Source organism: Apteryx rowi, unplaced genomic scaffold, assembly GCF_003343035.1.
Source record: "Apteryx rowi isolate R43461 unplaced genomic scaffold, aptRow1 scaffold_49, whole genome shotgun sequence".
Lineage (NCBI taxonomy): Eukaryota > Metazoa > Chordata > Aves > Apterygiformes > Apterygidae > Apteryx > Apteryx rowi.
The window spans coordinates 512024-531922 of NW_020450749.1; the positions used below are offsets into that span (position 1 = coordinate 512024).

Sequence of the window (19899 nt, forward strand, 5' to 3'; positions counted from 1 at the left end):
GACACTGCAGAGGATAAAGCAGCAAACCCATTTCATATAACAAATGAATCTGGAATTTCATATTCTGGAATTTGCCATCCGTGAGGCAACAGTAGTTCTAAGTAATGTCCAAAGGACCATATTTAAGTGATCATATTTTTGAATAACCTGCTGCTTTCATTATCTGTTCTGCTGCGATTCAGAAGACAAACGATTGCAATATATTCCAGCTAGTACACTGTAACAATATAACCTGCTGAACCCTATAAATTCTTGCTACAAATGCTAAGCATGTGGCAGTAGTCAAGTTTGGGATCCTAATGCAATCTTAAATACTGCGAGTCCTGTCACTGACATGAAGTATATTAGATAAAATGTTTTTAGATAGTAATAATTTGAAATCTTATTTCAAGTTATTATTTACCTTCTTTAATATCTCTACTTTCATAAATTCATAAGCGAACAATCACTACAAACCTACACACATTAATGACAAAGTCATGTTCAACCTCCTTACCTGTACTGGCATAGCCCAAAGGTTGGGGCAGAGGAAAAAGAACCACATCAGCTGATTTGTATCTATGGCAACCAGGTTACAGATCTGGCCTGCAGTCATCTCCCCCATAGACATGTTAGAAGTTGAGAGCTGCATAATTTTATTGTATATTTTTGTCTGGAAAACAGAACAAAAGTGTCAGTTTACACAAAGTAATATCTATAGCTCCAACTAAAATAGAGGTCATAGTCCAGCATGCCAAGGGGAACCAAAATTGCCAATAACTGGAGTGAAGAGCTTTAGGTAGCCTTTTGTGTTACAATTAAAAATTTTAAACTATGGCTGTATTGTTCAGCCGCATAAAACCCAGTGCAGTTAGGTTCATGATGGTCATGTAAGTATCCCCTTGCTGCAGTAGTAAGAAAATGAAACTTCTATTACCCAGGAGGCCCAAAGACATATTTGTGATTACTACTTTTGCCTCCAGCTTCTCCATGTAGTGCTCCTTCTACTAGTGCTAATAACTTCATTATTATATTGAATACATAATATTCAATATATAATAATCCTTGTTATTTTTCTCTGGCAATTGATTCAGGTCTCATCCAAACCCAGAACCAGGTTCCTAGCTGAGACTGTTGTTAAATTTTGGTTGGAGAGCTCGGTCCCATTACAAACTTCAGTTCACAGATAAATACTGTAACAGGTCTGATTCTATACTGAATGAAGTTGTAACTTCAGAACAAAATTAGGCACCATGTCTAAAAATAACTTAATACACAATAATGAAAGTGTACCTTTTCCAGCTTATTCTGTAAAAGGCTATATGGTGATGCTTTACAGACAGTCATGAGACTTGGCTGATAGGAGGCACCCTGACTAAGTAAATGCCTTCAGATCAAGTGCCAGCTATCCATCATGAGGCATGAAATCATATATGGCATGTAGAACAGGTGCAGATTTATATAGGGGAGAAAAAGCAATAAAAGATTTAAAGTTAAAAAAATAGGAAAAAAGAAAATTTGTTTAAAAATACTTTCTTGGCAAGGAGATTCATTAACGCTAACCTTCCTACCTATAGGATGATGGCCAAAAATTTTCTAATTTGAATATGAAGAATGCTGGCAGTTATCTGAACCTCCGTGTAATAAATAGTGCAGAGAACACAAGCCTTTTCTTGTATCAAGTTTGATGGAAATGTAATATTATTCTCCTGCAATTCCCCTTTTACTATTTTCTAATCGCTATGGTCAACACTCTTTTCAATTAATGGTGGCTCTTCTGCTTGATACAAAACACGTAATTTTGTCATATATTTTGGGTCAGATTTTTATTTCTTCAAAAATTTTCTATTCCACTCTAATAAGGGAAAACCAGTCGATGGAATCCAAAAATCTGGCAGCTAGCAAGTGCTAACAAGTGTATGATCAAAGGAGGATTAAATAATTATGCTGCTATTGAAAGCATCTGTCTATTACAGACTCTCACAATGACCTATGCAGTTCAATGGAGAAACAAGGTTAACTTATAAGGTTGGCTTTTAAACTGTCAGAGGGTAGGTTTCAGCCACTGCATTTGGCAGTATCACATTGCACCTAATTCTCGCCTCATTCACTCTTTTTCCAGGCACAGGTCTTTGATCTGCTGTTCACAGTTATGTAATAATTATGGACTCCCTTTTGCCACTCTTATTTATGCTAATTACTGACTCTGCTGTGCCTGGTGGATTTTGTGGCACAAACCAAAACCAAACAGTACTCCATGCATTGGGAATACATTCTATCTTTTTGTTGAAAGTATATTTAAAAGAGATTTTAAAGCATGTATTGTTTGTGTGGGATGTTACAAAAATGCAGCTTTTAGATGGGAGATATGTATTTTAGAATCAAGATTCTTTTAAAAGTTACATTCAGTTTTACTATCAGCAATCTTACGCTCAAAGGTAAGAAGAAATACAGTATTAGATATAGTAAGCAAATGTTTACTTAAAATCATCAAACAAGATGCAGAGAAAAAAAGAGACAGAATGCAGGTCTAAGTTAACAAATAGATCTTGAATGGCAACGCTCACATTGAATTCATTTCAGGAGAGGACCATGTCAGTTGCTATAACAGAATTTATCTCTACTATAATTATAATATGTATTTACAAATATATGTATAATTGTATGTAAATAAGTTAGTTAATAACATGTTGTCTACCTGTATTGCACCTCTCAAGTTGATTCCCGTTTCAATAGCAACATAGTATGATGCTTGAAGAAATGTCCTTTGTAACAGAAGGGCAAAAAATAAGAGCACAGCCAAGACATAAGCATTGGACAGGAACTCTTGAGATGAAATAAAGAAAACACCAAGAATTTTAGTCTATAAAAAAACAGAAAGTTATAAATCAGGTGTAATTGTAATTTAATTGGCAGTTTTGTATAATTAATAAGCAGAGATATCCAGTTTATAATTTTAAAAGTGCTCCCAACAAGATCTAAAACCTCACAGTTTATCTGTTCAAGGAGACAGTCGTATAATGTGCAACTCGCTAAGCTTTATTTAAATGCAAGATGACATTTATAGAATTCTGGAAGTATATCAGAAATCCAAAGACAGACACTTTTAGCAAATGACCAAATGGAATTACTCAAAGACATGCATTGCCCATTGCTAGAAAAGACTATATAATGTCCTTTCAGAGAGACTCATCGCCTTATTTTGGCACTCCAGGTTACCAGACCGTAAAATGACCTTTGCAGTTTGTTGGAAAATACATCCTTTCAGCTCCTGAAAATACACACATTATTTTGGTTTGTGGCATCCAATGGGCTTGTTCAGCATTGTTTTATTAGTGGTCATTACCTCCTCAGGAAGTTCATGAGATCACTGGAGTGCATTTTGAAGCATTTCTGTAGTTTACTGGGAAAGCAGTGCATTTATTCTAGATTATATTTAACAACCCTTGGTGCCACAACTAGTTGAGCGGTTGGCTTACCTTGGGAAGCCTTCTGAAACCAAAATGTCTCTGCCTTCCTCTTTCTCCCCTTGTAAAGAAATAGGAAGTATTCTCTTTTTATTCCCTCCCTGGAGGGCTTCTTGTCATTTGCATTGCTGCTGTATTCCTTGCTTAGCACATTTCTTCAAGCCTACAGTTTTTTTGCTGTTGACAAAACTTTTAAGACTGCTATAACATTTAATAAATTATATTTCATAAACACTGACTGTCTGTACATTTTTTTAAGATCCAAGCTATGGCCTGTAATTAACTCATTACAGAGACCCCACATGACAAGCTATTAATACAGATGCTAAACTTAGTTTATAAAGCTGCGGTTTCATAAGATGAGGTTGAGCCACCTGAAAAAGGAAAAGACTTCTTCTTACCCTTTATTCTACCTAGTTTATGCCAAGCTGCATGCTTCTGCCACTTACTGTGTGCTAGTTTTGGAGCTTGTTGGATCTCTTCCTGAGTCAATTCAAATCACTGACAAGAGAAAATTAGCTCAGAATAAGACCTGCAGTTTTCTGTTAGGTTAGCAGGCTGAGTCAGAACACAAAAGCACCCCATGAGTGCCAGAGCTGGAGCAAAGTAGAAATAGGTGCAGGGGTGACAAGAAATGTGAAAGGAGGGAGGAAGAGCAAGTCCTGCCCTTTTGGGACCAGAGACTTTGGGTATTTTTTCCATCTCTTTTTACCTCATCTTTTGATGTTCTTGATGGCTCCTGCCATTGCTGTAGCAGGCACCCTATCTATCCCCTTGACATCAGAAGCTTACCTTTGCAAACAAGTAGGCAAGACAATGAGCAAAACAGCTTTTTTGAAATGATCCTTTGTTTTATGCCATGAAAAGAGTGCATGCCTATATGAACACACTCAGTACCAGTTTTCCTGACATGGTGCCTCACATCTCACCCACCAGTATTCCTTCCCATGATAGGAAACTAGTCTGATCTGTTCACACAACAGTTTGATCTGTCTGTTGAGGCTGTCTGGAAGGTCATTCAGCAATACCAAAGAGGCACTGATTTTGTACCATAAATATATGTTCACTTGTAAATGAATCCAGGAAAAAGTGGCATCTCTATGTCACATTAAAATTTTTTTAAAAGCTTCTTATGAAGGCAAAGCTAGAACAACGTACATGTCTGTGGCACTGGGATGTTAGGATTGTTGAAGATACTCATAAGACAGCACAGAGAAAGAGTGAGCATTATTACAACTATGAACCATGATGGTTGCAGATTGAGCTGTAGTATATCAAAGGCAGTGACTGAAGCAGCACAATTTTAGTGCTGCCCTACATATACATCTGGCTAATACTGCTTCTGCCTCTTAAAAAAGCAAGTAGTTTTTTATATTATTGTACTTTGACAGATCATGCTTTTCTAGCAGTGAGATTTTGGTGCAGTGCTGATTCACATTTAAAACATTATATAATAGATAAGCAGGGAGGAAATGTGGGATGAACATTCTTGTTCTCTCTTCTAGTACTCAACATGAGAGAAAAAGAGCACTCATACATACACACATACATAAACCTCACACACACAATACTTTCACCAAGGTATTCTTAAAACCTCACATGCATTATCAGACCATTACAGTTTACAAAGTCACTGAGCATCTATGTGACTAAGCTATGATAATTGTCTATGTGAACTTGCCAGTCTGCAGCAAATACAAGAAAATAACTGAACATTTACTGAACCTTTCATGTTTAATGTACATAAGAAGTTGATGTAACTCATTAGATGTTTTATTTTTAAAAATGGCTTTGGGGACTTTACGGAACATAATGCTTGTCCCCAAGTTAAGTTGCCAATCTGTTGGATCTACTTCAGAACCCTACCTTTCTGGTGACTTCAGAATAATACCACTTTTTTAAAGTACCAGTAGGCTCTAACCAGTAAAAGGCTGAATAAAAGGACCTTTTTCTAAATACTTACAGACCTAGAGTCCCACTGTCTTAAATGTCAATTCTGAGCCTTTTGCTTCTTTGGGAGCTATGACTTTTGGAGTTTTTTAAAAAATAATTTTGTAGTTTTGCTATTTAATTTGAATATGTTATGTCATCAGATATTCCTGGTATTGGAATTGGCAATCCTAACATTGCAATGTTGAAAATACTACTGGCAAAATATAAAGGTTATCATTCTGTCAATCTCTTCTTCAGGGCTAAATGATTAATACAGAGAGAAATTCATGACCTGAGAAAGTTCTGGGGTGGTCATTAATATCGATACTGGAGTTATAAATAAACATGAAGAGCATGACAGAACTTAAGATGCTATCGTGCTCTGTGGCACTAACTAAAGCAGTTAATACTGCCTGTGACACCCACGTGATCTAGGAGTTCCAGCTCTGTGGCAATTTATATCTGTCACAAAGGGCCTGAAGAATGAAGCAAATAATATATCTTATGATTTAACTCTTTGTCTTCAGTTGCACAAACAGAATTTTTGTTTGAAAAATACAGATAATTCATTACAACATTTCCCCAATCTGAACTATTTAAAGTGAAGAAATGTCATGTTAAAGGACAGCTAAAAGATGTTCTCTAGTGTACACATAGCTTGCTTTGCTTGTCAGATTCTCTCACCATACGGAAGTTCTTTCCAACTCCCTCATACTTCGTAGCACATCATACATAAGCAACATCTCCCCAACTTATATTTACCTTCATAAAATAGTGTTTTAAAAGGTTTGTTTCCCACAGCTACATAGTTCTCAGCAACAAACAGTTAAGAAGGCAATGTTCTCCTTTCTGATTCATTGCAAGTAAGGATGTAATTTTTCTGGCAGTAGGGCAGGTGTATATTTTTAAAATAAACCCTGTTGGCTAGGTGTGTATATATACATGGGAGTTTTCCTGAACAGACTGGTCTGTTTACATATGCTTTGAATAGAGAACCTACATACATTTTAGAAAGGTATTTCTAATAATTCAGCAAAAACAATTTTCAAAGGTAAAGGTAACCAGCCTTCTTGAAAGGAAAAAAATCATATAAGCCAGTTCAGAAAGAAAAAAAAAAGCCTCTCTGGAGTCATTGTATCAAAGATGAAATACCCCCTTACTATCATACATGGACTACTATCATCAGAGAATATTTCAGTTATGCAATTTCCAAATGGTGTAAATTACAACAATCATGAGGCTACCATTTAGCTAGACACAGTGAGGATATAAAGGCTGGATGAGACTCTGTTCAAGGCCTACTTGGTCCAGACCTGAGCATTTTTCACAGGAGAACAATAGCTAACATTTCAAAAGGAAAATTAAACAAGATATTCTGTAAATAGTGATGTGGTGTAATTTCAGCTGAAATAGTAATTATTCCAAACAAATTATCAAGTAACAGCTCAAAAGTTTCCACAGTACTTAGCAGCAACATTAGGCCCTATAGTCTTAATTTTTAATTTCCTGCTTTAACTGTTTTCCATTGAATCTACTGGCTATATTAAAGTCTCCAAATATTAGGATAAGGATTGCAAAATAGATAAATGATTAATTTTAGCCTGAAGCCTTTGTTAAGCTTTCTGCAACACATTTGATATATTTCAATATTTACGGTGGACCTAATCCAAAGTGTATTCAAATAAATGGGAGTATTTCCATCAGTATCAACAGACTTTGGAAACAGAGTTTTATAGTAAACAATAAGTAATCTACAAAAATAAAGTGATCTTTTCATAGAAAATGGAGCCCAAGTGACCACACCTTATAATAGGTAAATGCTTCCTGAGCCTTTTTTTTTTTAAATAATCAATAAGTATGTCTTTTTTCTTGGGGAACATCCAGTACTTCAGAAACTTCAGTAGCTTCCTTTAAAAAATTTGTTTTAGTTGACCTTTCAAAACCAATCTCCCCAAAGACACTAGTGGAAATTCTTTGCCACAGTTAAATTATTTAGCCTTTTATTTTGGCCTTTATATATGGCCTTTTATTTATTATTTGGCCTGCTTTAACCCTCTTAGATATCCCTCATTTTTGGAAATGAAAAGCCAAGTGTCTCAAAAATACACTTCTTCCTTTCTGATAAGCACTCAGTCACATACTTAAATCAATATCTACTCAGGACTGTACTTTAATCCTTAGGATATTTGTGTGATTTCTGGATATGCTTCACTATCATCCTGAATGAGGTTATCTTCCAGAATGCAGGCCTGACTGGGTGCGTGGGTAATATTTCACTCACCATCAAAGTATAAATGTGGATAATTAGTAATACATTAAGAATTCTTAATATCATTTCAGGTAAGTAGAATGTCATTCACTTCCTTTACTGAGGCCAAACAATATACAGTCATAGCATTAATTTTTTGACTCATGTATTTATTATGGTATTTTGATAGTACCTGTGGGCGAATAGTGTTATTTCCTTTTCCAACATTGTGAACAATCCCAGAGATGCAGAGTGGACCAGCAAATCCAAGCAAGTCAGCCAGAATACGGAATGTGCTACTGAGAAGTAAAGGTCTTCCAAAAGCACAGCAAAGAGCACGCCAAATTGACCCGGATCCTTGTGGAAGAGATGACCTTTTGTTCTGTCCAGAATTTAAAAAAAATAAAGAAAGGAAAAAAAAAAAAAAAAAAGCAAGGATTATGTTATGTATTAATCCCAGATCAGATATATTGCCAATATTTTTTCTCTGTTTTAATTCATTGACAATGAATTACAGTCTCTGAGCTAGAACAGCGTAAGAATTGCAATTATCATTTCATTTGTTTTTATAGAGTCAGAACAAAGGATTGATTTGTACTCTCCTCCAGTTGAGAAAATGGGCCATTATTTCTTTCATACCCTTACACAGGGACCAAACAAGTGTGTTGTTCATGGCCTGCTGCAGGAGAAGGGAAAATAAAGAGACAGAGAACTGACAGGTTTTGTTTTCATGTGGACTTGAAGCTATACTCTCTTAGATGGGCTGCAGAAGACTACTCTTAAAATCTCTGAATACACTGAACTGCCACCAGGGAATCAGGCAGAATCTCAGCTGTGGCAGTTTCAGCCCTATATTCTCCTGTGGACAAACTGTAACTGAAATAACACAGAAAAAATTATCCTGGGAGGCCTCATTAATATTGACTCTGTAATTCAATGATTCCAGGCTCTTATTAGGAAGAATGCTGACGGTGTTTAGTGAATACAGTCCATAATTATTGGGCACATAACAGAAGTGGCTATATATATTTTACATGCATTTAACCAGTAATGTGCATGATTTGCATGCTCAGTTAGAGAAATTTGTATAATTGAGTACCTGATCTCTTGTATATGACAAACAATGTTAATATCTACTTTATTTGCATCATGTCTCTTTATATAATTTTATATCATGCTAATAGTATAAAAAAGTAATGAAAAATGTAAGCAGTGAGTAAGGAGTCTGATGTAATTCCATGCTATCCATACCTTCTGTGCTTCAAAAGCCTCATTAAGACGAATGTAATTGGTCAGAGCTCTCATGGCAATGGGAAGCTTGCCTATGGTTTTCAAGTCTATTGGTTTTTTATGAGCAGTCTTGATGAATGTATTCATCCACCAATACGTTCCTTTGGATAACAGATTCACAAATGGCTGTAGGAATCGAACTCCGAGGTCCTGGAGATCCTCAGGAGGTTTAACTTCTTTAGGACTTTTGAAGAAAACATATCTCTGAAATCCAGAAAAATCCCCACAAAGAATCACACTAAATACATGGAAAAGGAAGGGAAAAAAAAAAAGCCTGCAAAGAATAGATAACTGAGAGATAAAAGAGAAAACAGATAATCAGTGAGACAAAGGCTTGGATTCTCAAAGGAAGTCAAGGAATTCAGACATCCAAATCTGACTGACATAGCAATCCAATTTCCTCAGGTACCTCTGCATATTAGAGGTACCCAGCCTAAAAGCATAGAAACATTCAATATTATTTTCTTTATGGGGTACAATCTTGTATAGTTGAGAAAAAAAATCATCTTATATTTTGCATAGGACAGACCCAGCCTCTCACTCTGAGTTCCAGACAGCACAACATGGGCCAGGGGCATTAGCAGGGACATGCTAACTTGGGCACAGGCCTGAGGCTTTCACAGCTGTAGTACAGCAGACAAATCGCTGCCTCACATTTAGCTAGCTCAGAACATGGAGCTATCTGCACCATCCTGAACTGGCTTGGGAAACTACTAAACTAGAGTGGATATGGCACTAAAGAAAACTTTCATTGACCTAAGTAATGAAAGACCGAAGAAAGATTGCTGATGATTTCCAGTTGTCAAGATAACAGCTTTGTTTTTAGACATCACTCATTTTTGGAAAGGAAAAGCCAAGCCCTCTAGAAACGTACTTCTACATTTCTGAAAAGCACTCAATCACATCCTTAATTCAATACCTATTCAGGGCTGTACCTAAATCCTATTGATATTAGTGGAATTTCTGGATATGTTTCACCACTATCTTTTCTCCAACAATAAAACATGCAATAAAACAGCAACATGCTGCATTATGCGCACTGCATTTAGTAAACCTCTACAATGCCATTACAAGGGAGTTCTGTTATAACACAGAGAGACAAAAAAAAAAAGAGAAAAGAAAAAAAGCACATTCTTGAGAGTGGGCTCAAATAGTTCACACATCCTTAAACAAAAAGGAAAGTGCTAGGTTTGGGAAAGGCCATCTAGAGGAACAATGGGAAGAAGGGAGAAGGTAGAATTGGGATTGAAAGCCAAACAAGTCAATCTTCCTTCTTTTGAAACAAGGAAGGGGTAAGGGGAAAGCCAGGAGAAAGAAAGGGAGGCCACTGTCTGCTGCTTTTGCTGCTGAGAGGCCTCCTATTATTTGCTCTCTTAGCAGCTCCCAACTCTCCATGCACCCCAGCCCATTCCTTCAGCAGCTGCAGCAGCAAGTCAGGCTCTCCAAACTCCGGCACAGACAGAGTAGGCAGTCAAAAAATTCATACTGCTGGCTAACTCATTTTATGTGTGAATGACATCCTTTAATAATTAATTCCAAATAAACAGAAAATAAAAGAGATGGCAGTAGGCAGTGGCCAATTTTTATTTTTCCTTGTGGCCTATAATTCCAAGCTGATTAAATCTCACTTCATAATGCAGTTCCATTACAAGGAAAAGGTTTATGAGTGAGTTTCCACTAATGTCATATTTGAGTCCCACTTTTTCCACGAGCCAATTCAGTGTTTTTCATTTTTGAGATAAATACTGAATTCCTGTAGCTTTTTTTATTTTAGTTTTTTTATTGCACTTTCTTTCAAAAACGTTATTGAAAGGCTGCCTTTAGGCCTATTTTTGTCCTAAGTAAACATCCTTATATACACACACAAAATCCCCCAAACTGAAAAAAAACCCAAAAAAACAAAAACATAAAAGAACAAATACATGGTAAATGCAATTCACATTTCTTAAGTGTTACTGGAAAGAGCTCAGATGCTAATGTGAGGAAAACAGCAAGAAAATTTACACAGGAAAGACTCTTTCCATCCTGACTAGTTTAATTCATGGACAGTTAAGTGAGGGATAGGTGAAGGCAAGAACTTTGGCACTCATCTATCCAGCAGGCTCCAAAGCCAACTCTCAGTTTGGGTTATGACTGAAGACATTGCAGGAAAAAAATATATATATCTGGGAGGCTAGAAAGTAATTCCATTTGCTCCCAGTAAATCATATTTTGCCTGCTCCTGGAAAATAAGAGATCTTATTTGCATGTCTAAGGATGTTCTCTAACAGAGCTGACAATTCCTTTTACCAAGTCTTTCCTTGCATCAGAAATACTCTTTTCTGATGACTGAAACTGTGATTCATAACAGACATTAAAAAAAAAAAAAAACTAAAATGGATGAAATTCATCTTAATTTAGAGCCTGGGATTATTGTTATTTTTTAATTATGGATTAATCTGGCCCAATAAAATTGAGTTAATGTTTGATTCTCATATACACATCTATTTCCGACTGGATTTTATCTCTTTTCTTTAGAAATACATTTCACACTAAGTACCCAGAAAGGGAGAAAAAAAAAACAAGGAGACTTGTGTGTGAAACTCACTCACCCTCACCCTGATGACATTGATTTCTACAGCTAGTAGCATTCCATACAGAATAACCAGGAGTCCTGTGAGGCAAAATCGAAGCTGAGAAAATCCAACATCATTATCACAGAACTTTACAAATTTGATGGTTTTAGTTATGAAAGCTAAAGTCCAGTAGAACAGCAAGGCTGTAAGGAAAAAAAATTAATCAGGTCAACAATTGCAAAAATGTAAAATAACAGTATTAAATATTCATTCAGAAAGAATGCAACAAGAATATACAAAACCAGAGAGTGGCCCTTCTCTTGTCAAAACAGAAGTTTAATTCAATTTTGCAAACATGAAAATAAGATAACATTTGTTCCAAGTTCTTTTCCCATTAGATTTGGTGACCTTTGCAAGTTTCACAAAGGGAAGTCTGCTGAAGGAAATTTCCATTCATTGTAAACACGCATCCAGATGATGAGTTCAAGGGATGAGTTGCCCCACAGGAGAAGGTGCCTGTGAATGATCTTCAAATTTGGTTCAGGCTACCAAGACAGCTGTGAATTTGGCTTGAATAAAAACTGACCTCATTCCCTCTGCAGCTCTCTGGGATGTATGAGGGAACAGGCATTAAAATATTTTCTCCAAACAGTGTGATGTAAGCAACCTCAACCTTTAACAGAAGGTTGTAGGTTCCCATCTCCAGGCTAGACCACTGAAGATCAGGCAACGTGGAACTCAAACTTTCCATGCTTTTATAGGTTTAAGCCCAAGATCTGCAATATCACACTTAACTCAATAGAACTTTTTTTTTTTTTAAACTAACCTGTGTCTGTTTAGAGAGAAATTTTGTGCAGTAAGCATTATGTTTACATGGTAACAGGAAGTTCCATTTTAACCAATAAACTAATTCAAGGGAATTAACTATGATGCCAAAGCACAAGAAATTTAAATTAATTAGAAAACTAGATTACTGTCAAGAATGGTGAAACTGTCCTATAACTATGATATAAAATACCCAACAATTTTATTACATTAAAAAATCTCCTAAGTGTTCCCACCTTGCGATCCCTCTCAGCTTAAAACCTCAAAGTCTTAATGTTATTTCATAATTTTCCCCTATTGTTTAATTTCTGGGTTTCATTTGTCTATAAAACGTACAAATATTTTTAATTCGAAAACAGCTCAATCAGATGTTAACATACAATTACATATTTTGAATGTTGAGAAAGCTAGCAGATTTTCCAGTTCAGTACAAAAACAATTATAAAATGTCTTGCTAAACTGTGCAACTACTATACATCCATTCTGAAACAGTGTGCAAAGAGCACCAAAATAAGCATTATTAGGAGAGCCACCTGGAAAAAGGCGTTACCCTGGAAAAGCTACATTTGTTGAAATGCAATTACAGGTCAAAACCATACAGGGAAAAACAGATTCAGACCAAATCAGTGAAGAGTTCCAATAGTTCGGACACTCAACTGGGATCCTGCGCTCAACCATTAGCTTCAGAAAACAAATATTCCACACTTTTTCTAACGTTTTTGATAGGAGATGAAATGACCACTTCAGAATAGCCAACAGTCTGGGTGTAAAGCTGAGAGCCAAGATCAGCTTGAGTCCTGGATCTTGCATACCCGAAGGGACTGTGCTAATCCCTGAGAGATGTTACAGTATCCATCTCTTGCCTGTTTACGAAAAACTGCAAATACACTTGGTTTCTTTAAGGTCCAGAGTGAAACAGATTAAAATATTCTCAAAAAATTTCACAGGATTGGAAAACTGTTCATAATCAACAAACAGGTCTTAAGGGTCTCCTATACAGAGTCAAGGAGAGTTTTCTCACTGAATTTAGTAAGTTTTGGGTAAGGCTCTGTTAGCCTTTGCTTTATACTGCTAGCAACTCTTTGCAAGTGCATCAGCAGAAGATGCCATACCAGGTCATTTACTCTATTGCATGCTTGCGGAATATTTTATCTCCTCTGCAACATTTTACTAATGAAGAATCCTCTTTCAGTTTCCCTTCCCACACTCTCAACCACAAGTTTATCAATTTAAACTTTTCCTCATGGTTTCCATTTACCTTGTTTGTATTAGACTAAGGGAAAGCTGCTCATGGCCACAGTGCACTCTAGTGGGTTGATAGCTGAGTATAGCTATAATTTCTGGGCTAATTTACATAAGGTTACATTGTCCACTCCCAGGCTGTCAATCCAAAGTAGCTGCAATTAATGTTGAAAGACAATGACCCTCAGGGTTAGATAGAGGATTTCTGCAGTTTAGAAAACTGAACGGAAATTGTTAGAAATACATTTCTTAAGTTTTCTCACAAACACAGAACACTGAAAAGAAAAACAATACCAAAATAAAATAAAAATCAGAAGACCTCAGTTTGCTAAGACTCAGAATTAAAACTTGAAATGGATTAACTAAAATGGGAAAGAAATGTGGTGGTTTGATTTTCTTTTTTTTGTCTAACAGTTAGCTATGAAGACTGGAATTTTCATAGGAGTCTATTCCTTGGAAATTCTTGAAAAATGAAAATTCCTACTAATTAACATTAGTATCATAGTTATTAACTTATTGATATATAATTTATATACCAATAACACTTAAGTTTTGGTATTCATTGTTGTATCTGTTTATTATTCAAATATTGTCCAGAGCTCATCCAGGGTCAGTGCTCTAAATATTGAACAAAATTATCATAAAAAAGAAATCTCTTCAGGGAAGGGATTATGCAAAAATGAGTAAGCAACTATCAGCTGCAAATTTGTGCTACCATTCTCAATGATTTAACAGCAGGAATGTGGTAGTGATACTAAATTATTAAACACTGCATTACACATCTGAAATAATAAAAAAAGAAACCAAAATCATTGCTTTTCTTCAGTAGGTGACTGTAACAGGCTGACAATGTTTTCCTGAAATACAGCATCCAGTGCTGTGAGAAAGCATTAAACAGACTCTGCTGACTTATGAAAAAAATTGACTGCATGACTCTACCTGGTAATAAAAGATCAAGATTCTACTTAAAAGAAGGGTACAAAAAGACCAGTCCCAAGCAAGAAAACATAAAGGCTGCCTAGCCTGGGTAGAAGATCTGAAGTTATTTTTGTACTTTCTTGTAGTTGTTTTATTATTTACCACTAAAATCAGACCTTTAGAAGAAGAATGATCTTGGTTTTTCAACATGAGTTACAGACTGTTTGCAGAGAAGAATGCCCGCTTACAACAACATGAAGTTCAAAATAATCTTTAATATTTAAAAGCTTTGTCAAATCCAGTTGTTACTGACATTTTACCACCTGACCAGTATTGGAATGGAACTCTGATCCACAGAGCCACTATGACACAAGACAAAGTCTAGCAGGATTCATTAACACAGAAACTTAGCTCAAAAAGAATTTGATGAGCCAGGACCATCACAGAAATGACAAGTAACAGGACAGCTAAGCACATATACATCCACAGTCCGCAATCTACTCAAACTGTAGAGAACACATCACCAAACGCATGATTGCCAGCAGTAATGGATTTCTATAGCTAGTTACAGCTTATTTACAACCTTGTTTTTTTATAAATAAAAAATACTTTTTATACTACGTAACTCTCATTTTCCATTCAAAAGGTCTTAAAGCAGTTTACAAAGAGAGTTTTAGGAATAAGAAGCAAGCAAAAGCAGGCAAAGAGACATGTCCAGGGTCATACTGACAGGTCAGCAATGCCACTCATTTCCCTTGACTCCTTGCATATTTCAACAGACCACACACGCTACCCTATGGTCTTTGAGAAACTTAAAATGGCTTCAATTTTATACAATGCCTTAATGCAACATGGTGACAAGTAAGGGGATTTGGATAGCTTTTAGATTTACAAATTTGATCTCTAACATGTGCTACTTTTCCCACAAATCCAATTTTTGCTAGAGAAGCCTTTGGCCCAATGGATTCCTGGAAACACCACACTGGAAACTACTAGACACTGAAAAGAATGAGCTCTTTTAAGGAAACTCCTTGCATTACCCAGGACTGGAATCTGGTAACAGCAAGCAGTAGACCAGAACATAGGCATAACTATACCTGCACAAGCTAGAACCGAGAGTACAGCAACCTGTTACAGAACAAACAGACACTCAGGATCAACGCAGTCATACTTCCAATTTTTCTAAACTGTGAGACATACCGATTAATAACTTCGGGAAATTAGATGTTTCAATATTATGGTAATATACAACAGATGTGATGGCTGCCAAGAATGCCATCCCAGCCGGCATGTACAGGTGTAGATGGCGGGATTCTGAAACCCTTAAAAAGAAAAAAAAGTGAACATTATTAAAATCTAACCTTCTTAGCTATTTAAATATTTCCCTTTTAATTTATGAATTGTACATGACACAGAGCTGAGGTAAGGTTTTCCAAAATCATTTATTGATGTAAAGCTCTCTGATTTGCAATGGTATTTGTGCTCCTAAATCACATAGTTGCATTTCAAATTCCTCCCCTGCGCTGAAAAGGAAATCTGTGTACTCACATTTCCTACTGAAATCAACTGGAATGTTGTTTAAACAAGGATAAAAAACTCAGCTCCAGAAGGAGAAAAGTTCATTTAAGCTATACTAGTTTGGGAGCCTTCCATCAAGATATGAAAATAAGATCAACTGACAGCACAGAAGCTTAAGATTTTCTATAGAAACATTTTGTGGAAGTGTTTGATTTTCTTCTTCCAGTTTTGGAGAAAGACAGCATCACAGCACAGCAATTACCTGCAGTGAGTTCTGTTTTCATTGATTACAAGCCAACAAACACAACCCACAAAAAAAAATATGCCCTAAAGTTTTGTCCCGTAAAGCAAAATTTGCCTGATACTTTGCTTCAGGTAGCAATGGATGGGGTCAGCAACTACACCCCTTTGGGCATCGTTGGCCAGTGCCCAGTGCTGTTGGTTTGTGCAGAGGTGGATAGAACCACATTTCCACCCTCCTTCCTCCCCTACTTGTCATCTTTCTTGCCTCCCCTTTTCTTACTTTCACAAAAGTAATGGGATTTCCTGTGCTATCAAGGACTCCAGTTTCCTCTGGCTTCCATCTGACTCTTCTGCTGAGAAGAGGTGCAAAGAGGAAACCTACAGGGCACAAACACCTAGGGAAATTCATCCCTTGTCCTCCAAATCTTGTGGAAGAGAAATAAGCACCCCTGTATTTGTTCTTGCTGCAGCGAAAGCTATGCTTTTGTTTGGAGAGTTGGAAGGGGCTGTGTAGTCAGAGAGCTGGAGAGCATCACAGGATTGAGAGCAGAATAGCCCAGATGTCTAACCGATCCACTGGAGCTTGGATGGGCCATTTCCCAGGTCTGTACCTAGGGAGGGAAAGCCCTCCCTTACATGAGCACTGCGAGGAACTCTGTAGAGCTGACTGAAGCCATGCAGACAACTTCTGGCATAAACACTTAACTGCTCTTGCTGATAATGAGAGTTGTATGCTTAACCAGCAAAATGAGAAAAGATTTTTCAGTCTCTGAATTCCAAGTAATGCTAGGGCTCTGTTTTGTACAATAGGGTTGAATTCCCAGCAGGGAAAAGCAAGTACCAGGAACACATTTGTTCAAATAGTCTAAGTTTCAGTAGGTAACACTGCAAGACTGGGAGACGTTTTTCTGTACTCTCAAACAGAAGCAAGTTGTCTGAATTCCCCTATATAAGCATATCTCCAACAGGCCACATCTATTGCTGGGGTGCTAAAGCCTTTGGCAACCAACTGCTGTCAAAAGGACTTACCAGCAGGACCCATTTTGGTCCTAGGAAGCTGATGAGTCTCAAAATCTGGTTTTATTCACTGGAGCACTCACTAGCCTGCTAAGTGCTCTGGAAGCACAACTGTGGGTTGGCACTCCCCCAATATAGCTAGGAGCTTTGATTCTTGTCGGGTGGCATTTATTACTTAACAGCAATGCTCTGAGTCAATTTAAATAGCAAATAAACATAATGGGAGAGATTGCTAAAGAAAACAAAACACAAAACTCAAGGCAGAATGTTGCTTTGAGCATCATACAACCTGATAGCTCCAAATAAATATGAGAAAAACTTTTTTTTTTTTTAAAAAGCTGACACTAAAAAACATCCTATTTATACATTTTTAAGGGAAACTATAACAATATTGATTATGTCAGCTTTCATAGCAGAGTACTATAGTGCCCTATCACACTGGTTAGTGGATGTTTGTTATATAGATGGCTAAAACAGAGAGGTTTCATCCTGTTTAATGAGAGCTGTAACTTTATAACCCTTAGGCTGCAAATTTGTAGTATTTATTAAAATCAGACTTTCCTTTAGAGCAAAATGATCATAGTCATCATTATACAACATCAGCTTTTGTCAGCTTAAATCATTTTCCTATATCTCGTTTCACTTGGAATAATTTTTCCCATTACTATTTAAAGACATTCCTAAGCTGAATACCAGGTCATGGATCAAAGGATGTACAAAACAAACACTCACATTAGTATAACAGCCCTTTTTCCTCTATAATACCTAACACAACTCTGCGAGAAGTGATCAAATCAAATCAAACCACCATCAGTGTCAACTACATCAAATGAAACCTCTAACAGATTTTAACTTCGGGGAAGCCAAATCTTTTTATCAATGTGAGCTACTCTGCTGAAGGCAACACATCAGAAATATTGTACGAACACCAATGGTACTTCAGGAGAAACTCGATATGGTGAGATAATAAGGCCCAGTGGATCTAGCCCTTCATCAAGATGTGCAGATTTTAGCTCATGGGGGAACATTATGACCTACTGCACACACGGGAGTTCTGCCTGAGTACGGACAGTGGGACTGGGCCCTTGGACATAAAACATACAATGAAAACGTCACCATCTGCTTGAATTGTCAGGATTTATCTGTGATTACTCTTTGGAAAGATAGTGTCATTAAGCTGAACTAAAAATGATTACGGTCATTTGTGTGTGTACATACTTGGCAAGGTCTGTGGAATTTCTGATACAAGGTCAGTAGGTTAATCACCAAGAACACAGATTACATGTTTATAACCACAAGGCATATGGTTTAGATGAGAATTTAGACCAGGAGACAATACCTACAGTGGAACCCTTTAAAAATACTTGGTGCTATCAGGAGAAGGTATACATCCACTTACCCATCAGACACTATGCCCTCTGCAATTTCACACACCAGCACAAACAAAAGGATGAAAGTCAGTATCCAGCGTAAATTGTGGCCAGGAAAATGAAGCCATGTGCTATGGTGAATATGAACTTTGGAACTCTGACTTCCCCATCCTAAATGGGAAAGGATAATTATACAAGTTTTCTTAGAAACAACAAAAATGCCCAGCAAGAAGAGTGACATATTCAGCTTCTGTATACAGAGAGGTATATGCGTAACAAACTAGTGTACTGATGTTCATACAACTGTGTTATTAAACATGCATATATTTGAATCTTTTCAGAAATTGGCTCTTGTTACTTTACTTTTCATGTGAAATAAAATCAGCAAAGCAGACAGGACACAAAGCCTTAAATTCTAATACTTTTAGTGACTTGCTATCAAATAATTATATGCACTAAATATTTTTCACATTTATTAACATATATTTGAATGAATATTTTGATAAATGCAAACAAAATTGTACAACAATTTTTCTCACTTATGCATTTAATTACTCTAGTTTTCCACTCATCTTACAGATTTTTTATTTTATTTTTTTAAGAATCATTCATTATCTAGGTCTTGATAAAAATACTGGTTTTTAGTGAATAAAATAATAAGAACACTGAAAAAAGCCAGATAAACAGATTATGGAGCAGTACTCTAGGCAGTTCTTCAGCTGACCCTGTTTGAACAGTTGTGCTGTTATTTCAGCACTGAACCTTCCATAATCAACAGAAGCGAGCATTATATCATACAGCCCTCATGCTATACAGAGGACGGATCTGGCTGAGCAGAGTGGTACTTATAGCTTCAGCAGTGACAGATGCATGTATTGTTAAACCACCGGGCCATCTACTGGTAACCGCAATTACCAGGGACTGGGAGGGCTGCCTGGCTGCTGTAACCCTCCCAGAAACCTGCAGTGGGCATTATTTGGTAAAATACAAGGTACTTGCCAGGTTTTCTGTTTTTTAACAGCACCTTTGCTCTCGTTTCCTGCACTGCTGGACAAAACACGCAGACAAAGCCCACAGCCCCTCGGGGTCACCAGCCCCTGCAGCGGGTTTGCGCGGCAGCGCCCGCCCCCGGCCGCACAGCGGGAAACCGGAGCCGCGGCCACGAGCGCAGGGACCCCCCGGGACTACCGGCGGCAGCGGGCAACCTCGGGGCAGGCGGTCGCCCCGGCATCCTTAAGGGTGGCCCGGGCACCAGCTACAGCCGCCACCGGGGCGGCGGGCAGCAAGGCAGGGGG

At 37.2% G+C, this 19899-nt stretch overlaps 1 protein-coding gene across 1 annotated transcript in view; it reads right to left on the reverse strand.

Moving 5' to 3' along the window:
- The window catches only part of ABCC8 (ATP binding cassette subfamily C member 8), an 89343-nt gene that overhangs the window by 57010 nt on the left and 12434 nt on the right, over positions 1-19899 (reverse strand). Inside the window, exons 2-8 of the mRNA XM_026078846.1 lie at positions 18634-18775; positions 15657-15778; positions 11508-11674; positions 8878-9120; positions 7820-8008; positions 2678-2842; positions 497-652 (exon numbers count right to left, since the gene is read on the reverse strand). Coding sequence (XP_025934631.1) covers positions 497-652; positions 2678-2842; positions 7820-8008; positions 8878-9120; positions 11508-11674; positions 15657-15778; positions 18634-18775 — 1184 coding nt within the window. The remainder of the gene's footprint in view (positions 1-496; positions 653-2677; positions 2843-7819; positions 8009-8877; positions 9121-11507; positions 11675-15656; positions 15779-18633; positions 18776-19899) is intronic.